General features: G+C 35.6%; 1 protein-coding gene across 1 annotated transcript in view; it reads left to right on the forward strand.

The window, feature by feature from the left end:
- The window catches only part of LOC129220230 (cytochrome P450 2J4-like), a 43388-nt gene extending 37388 nt beyond the window's left edge, over window positions 1–6000 (forward strand). The window contains exons 7-8 of the mRNA XM_054854595.1: window positions 1037–1227; window positions 5739–6000. Of these exons, the coding sequence (XP_054710570.1) occupies window positions 1037–1227; window positions 5739–5920 (373 nt within the window). The 3' untranslated portion in view covers window positions 5921–6000. The remainder of the gene's footprint in view (window positions 1–1036; window positions 1228–5738) is intronic.

The raw sequence follows: 6000 nt of genomic DNA on the forward strand, positions 1-6000 counted from the left end.
ACTTGCCCCAGCGCAGTTATAACCACCCCCTGCCCCCTGCACTATTTTCGGGGTTGGCAACATCCCAATTCGTTTTCCTCGTTCCAATACCTTTCAGAAAAACTAACTCTCATAATTGTATCACAAAAATTGCACGAGAGCTAAAATTTGACCGTTTGCTCCTCTACTAATGGGAGCGAATCCGATTTGGGAGGAACTAGCATTGGTGTCTATGTGAGAATTAAGGACAAGTCCTACGAATATAGCTTCAGAAATCTCTGTTTTAGCTTTGTTTTTCGTTCGGAACTTATTGCCATAAATGAAGCGTTAGGTCTCGCCTTGAACACTGGTATTTGTGATGTGTGGATTCTGACTGATAGCAGGAGTTCCATTCAATTCTTGAGAGACTGGACATGTATTTACGATCAACTGGGGCACGATATTGTTTCCAAATTAGCTATATTGTACGCGGTAGGCTCTGTGTGCTTACAGTGGATCCCCTCTCATGTTGATATCTCTGGTAATGATGCCGCTGACAGACTCGCCGTGGAAAGCAGTAACCTTTCCATTCTTCATCATCAATTTTAAGAGCCTCAGAGGTTCACACACACAAACATTCAATGTTTATTGAGAAATTAAAATCTACTTAGAGGATTCCACCTGAACACGATTAGTACACCGCAGAGCATCCTGGATTGTTCTTGCAGAAGACCTGCTCAAGACTTGCCCAAACTGCCTTAGCTAGGTTAAGGCCTGGCCACATTAGAAGTCTTGTCTTCGACGGTTCCACCAAAGCTTTTTCTACTTGCCCATGCTCATATTATTTGCTATATCGGTGCCTCTGTGGGGCAGCTGTCGGATGAGAGTGGGATTATCTTCGATCTTTTAGTGCGACATGATCTCTTGGAAGGGGATCAGCAACAACAACAATTAAAATCATTTTTTTACGCCAAAAACAAGTAATATATCTTTGCCAAAAGTGCCTTTTACAAAATATAATATTAATATTCTTCGAAATTAATGTTTAAGTGATTTGCGATTTGCTTTTATTTTTCAGAGCGAATAACGATTTTACTATCAAAGATTACACCATTCCTAAAGGAGCAGAGATCGTAGCTAATCTTTGGGCTTTGCACAATGATCCAAAATACTGGAAGGAGCCGGAAAAATTTATACCGGAACGTTTCCTGACAAATAATGGATCAACGTTAGTGAAGAATCCTCCCAGCTATGCTCCTTTCTCTCTTGGTAAGCATATGATAAATCTGTCTCCACTGGATATATTTCCACTCGTTAAGAAGTGAGTCTGTACAAGATAATTATCATCTACAAGAATATACTAATAGCCCGTTTACGACGTCCATAGACTGCAATTTCGTCCTTGTTATGGACTCATATGTCTGGAATAGCCTTAAGTAGCAGGAGGCAGATATCCAATCAAGTTTCGAGTTGAGCCGCACCATTACTTGTGAACTCTCGCTGGTTTATCACTACTACACACAATTATGCTACCACAATTTATGCTACCACTTCGAAGGTAATCTCAGCTTCAATGAATAGACATCTGCTTCCAGGATCGGTCAAGACTATTCCAGACTAATGAATCTATAACAAAGACGAACCCGGGCTGTCGGAATGTTCTTGTAGTTCCGCCTTAGCCCCTACCTGAGAGTGGTAACTTACAGCTTATTAGTTATCATCTAATTTCACTAAAATTTTTAGATTTGGATTTCATTAAATTTCGACGAACTAGTGTTATGAAAATCAATACTAAATCGATCAAAAATGCTAGAGAAGACATGGTGATATTTTTGCTGTCGCAAATCAATTTTTTAAGCATGCTGAGAATTAAACTTTAAATTGTAAACTCCTGTCTGTTTAATTTGCCAATATCTTATATTGACACTAGTATTTTGTAAATTTGGATGATTTTCAAACTTTACTGAGAGTTGGAGTGGAGAAATCAAAGTAAAAACTAATTACATGAGCGGTAAGGGCAAAGTGTAAGTGAGATTTTCTTTTCTTTTCCCCCTGGAGCAGAAAAGTTGGGTACTGGTAGGTACACTGTAAAAAAAATTCGGAAACGTTTCTGAGTATATCGTGCAGCTGCGGTTCATGAAATTTTCGAAAACGTTTCTGAGTATTTCGGAATTCTCTTTCTGTAATGTCCGGAAACGTATCTGAGTATTTCGGAATCCTCTTTCCGTAATTTTCAGAAACGTTTCTGAGTATTTCGGAATCCTCTTTCCGTAATTTCCAGAAATGTTTCTGAGTATTCTGTGCAGCTGTGGTTCATGAAAGTTTCGAAAACGTTTCCGAGTATTTCGGAATTCTTCAAACAATTTTCAAAAACGTTTCCGAGAATTTCGGAATTCTTTTTCCGTGATTTTTTCTAAAATATAATTCTTTATTATAGTATTGCATACCATATCAGTTTCAATTCTTTCATATCTAAGAGCAATAATACAAGCAATTTTAGAATCATTCGTGGATTTTTTTTTTTTTTTTTTGGAATTTCTAATGACAAATAGCATGGTTAACAGCATAACATATGCACAGTTATAAATTTTTGAAAAATTATGAAATAATCTACTAGTTTCACTCCTATTCACAAAATCGTCGGGGAATTGGAGTGGGGGTACCTTCTGAAAAGTGGGGATTGTTTGTTAAACAATCTTAAACTTCAGTTTTTCTCTCAATATTTTCAAGACAAAACTATCAACATATTGTATTTTTAATGCAGAACTTAAAAACATATCTTGTATCAAACTTGATAGCTTTTATCTTCGGATAAAATTTGACAGGACTTACCTACCCTTCGCGTTCCAGAATTCGTTCACCTCAAATCAATTTCTCTGACGAACAAAGTGTACCGAAAAGTACCAACAGAGAAATTGATGAATTTAAATATGACACCAAGTCCCCCTGCTGGAACCATTCGGGTTGATTCTTCTGTTCTTGCCCTTTCCAGCTCATCACAAATATAAATACTTATTCAAAATAGGTTACTGATTTTATTTTTACAGTGTGCGCAAAATGCATTATATATTTTATTTATTAAAACATTGAACTCTATTACATGATTATTCCATTTCATATATACGAGAATACCCCCTCCCCCCCACCATACGAGTGATGGTGCACCCATAAAATGCTATGAAGCACCCCCCCCCCCCCTCGAAAAAGCAACATCATATACATTATAAATCAAAGTATCATATACATTATAAATCAAAGTATCATATACATTATAAATCAAAGTATCATATGAATTATAAGTCAAATACTTTAATATGGTGTAAAAATACAAAATTATTTTATTAAGTCTTTTTTTTGCTTTTGGTAAAATTGAGGCTCGTAAAACGAAAAAAATGAAGACACTTTTAAATACATACATGTATTTATTTGTTAAATAAATTAATACACATTTAACTAATTTAAAGCGTTTCGCTAATGCAAATATTTATAGAGATATCGTCATTTAGATAATACTGAAGCACTATGTTCCTAATTACAAGAGATAGTTTTTTTTTTTACTTCATACAATCTAGCTACACTGTTTACAAGAGAATGAAAACATGCAACCTTAAAGACGAACTATCAAACCTGACAATTTGCATATTATAACATTTAATTCATAATGCTTGATACATAAATGTTCAGCCAAATATTAACTGAGATTGACACATAAAAACAAAGTACACAATAACACTTATTTAAAGTTTTTTATATGAACTAAATCTCTTTAAAGTAATAGAGTTGCAAAGCGACTTACCTATTCGTCGGTGGTGGTCTTTTGCAGGCTTTGGTCACCAAAAAGGTGATATTTATGACAGAATAAAATTCTGCCAACAAAAATTACCCATTTAGTAGAAAGAAGAAAAGTATCCAAGAAAAAAGTAAATTACCTACACAAGTTATGCGACGCAATGAATTTACATGGCGTCCTCTAGGCAGTTATTTGGTTTTTAATTTCAGTTTGTATTCCTTCCGCGAGCATGCGTCGAGAATTTGCACTTCGTACTTAAAAATAAGTGACATAGCTTCAAATTCAATCTCATGACGATACATAAGCAAGAAAATATAAGACTTTAAAATTATCTTCAGTGAATTCATGCGAGGAACAAAACTTCTACTAATCCCCTTGATGAGTGTTACTTCGCATACATGAGTCAGCACTTGTTTTCATTGCGTGCTTTCGAAAGTTTTAGTTTAGATTTGCTGCTGGACTATAAAATTGCTGTGTAATCTGCGCATGCGTCGACTCTTACTTTCTTGCTAAACGGGAAACGTTTCTGATTATAGCAGAAAACTGCGGAGGGCGTACGAATCTGTGTATTACGGAAAACTTTTTTGTATATTCAGAGAGTTTTCCGAGATTTTTTACAGTGTATGCTACATGTGCAAAACTTCGGGGAAAGCAGAAAATATCTTTCTTCTCCATATTTCTGGTGAATTTTAAGTCATTCCATGTCAAATCAACCAAAAACTTTTTTCTCAACCAAGCTATCTCAGACTTTCATAAAGCTTTCAGAAATCTTGCTCTTGTATAACCTTGTTTTTATATATATAGAGTGAAACCCCAATTTTATATCCCGCGAATCTACATTTTCCTCGCATTTAACGTTTTCTCATCGGATTCCATCGTCAGCTTCGCTGCGATGTATTTCCCGTATTTTACGTTTTTTAACCCAATCCCCTGAGAAAGGTAAAATCGGGGTTTCGCTATATATATATATATATATATATATATATATATATATATATATATATATATATATATTTTAATGTATCATTCATAATTGCTGATTAATTCGTTTTTGAAATTCGTTGAAAGGCACTCTTTTTATTTGCCAGCACCAATTCAAAATGTTATTACTCAAGTTGTGTGGGAGCTCTGCGTTATCACTTATTTTGAAGAGAATTGTCTGCAGTTCAATTTGATATGCTACTTGAATGCTTTTCGTAAAAAAGCTCTTCGTCCACGTCCCCGGAATCGACTTTATTTATACCTGACCTTCTCCACTTGACGCAGTCCTCTTCAGAGAGAAACAGCATCCAGCACACAACATCTAACATCCATTACATAACATCCTACATCCATCTCACAACATCCAGCATCCATTACATAACATCCAGCATCCGTCACAAAACATCCAGCGTCCATTACATAACATTCAACATCCATCCCACAACATCCAGCATCCATCACACCACATCCAGCATCCATCACAACACATCCAGCATCCATAACAACACATCCAGCATCCATAACACAACATCCCTCATCCATCACATAACATCCAGCATCCATTACATAACATCCAACATCCATCCCACAACATCCAGTATCCATTACGCAACATCCAGCATCCAGCACATTACATCTAGCGTCCAGCCACTGGCATTAATTTCAATTTTTACGTCCTAAATTCAAATAATGTTTTTCGCAATTACGATTCTGATACCAGGCTGGACGTTAGGGTTGGACGTTAGATTTTGTATGCTAGATGTTTGTTTTTTTAAGTAACGTACTTAAAAAAATGAAGTAGCACGGAATTGTATGGAATGGTTCAAAAATTTCTCAGTAACGGTATTGAAAGTTACATCAACCTCATAACAACGAGTAAATTTTTAAGTTTCTGTATCAATAAAATTAATTCTCATGTGCTGTATCTATGTAACCCAGAATCTTCCACTCGTTCACAGTACATTTACATTAATTTAAGTTTCAAATTAAATTTAAATTCCCTTTTCAGGTCGACGAAACTGCCCAGGTGAAACAATTGCTTGGATGGAAATACTGTCTTATTTCACGGAAATTCTTAAGAAATTCAAAATCTCTCCCCAGCCTGGCGCCAAGCTTAATTTCACAGTCATCAATGGACTTGTTGCTCGCTTAGAACCTCAATCCTTGTGCTTTGAAGCAAGAAGTGTTTAATGAAGAGAATGCCGAACACCGAAAAAGTGTATTCGAATTGTAAGAATTTCTGGCGTTTGAAAATAAAAAGAAAGCGTTGT

The sequence above is a fragment of the Uloborus diversus genome, chromosome 4 (genome assembly GCF_026930045.1).
Source record: "Uloborus diversus isolate 005 chromosome 4, Udiv.v.3.1, whole genome shotgun sequence".
NCBI classification, from domain to species: domain Eukaryota; kingdom Metazoa; phylum Arthropoda; class Arachnida; order Araneae; family Uloboridae; genus Uloborus; species Uloborus diversus.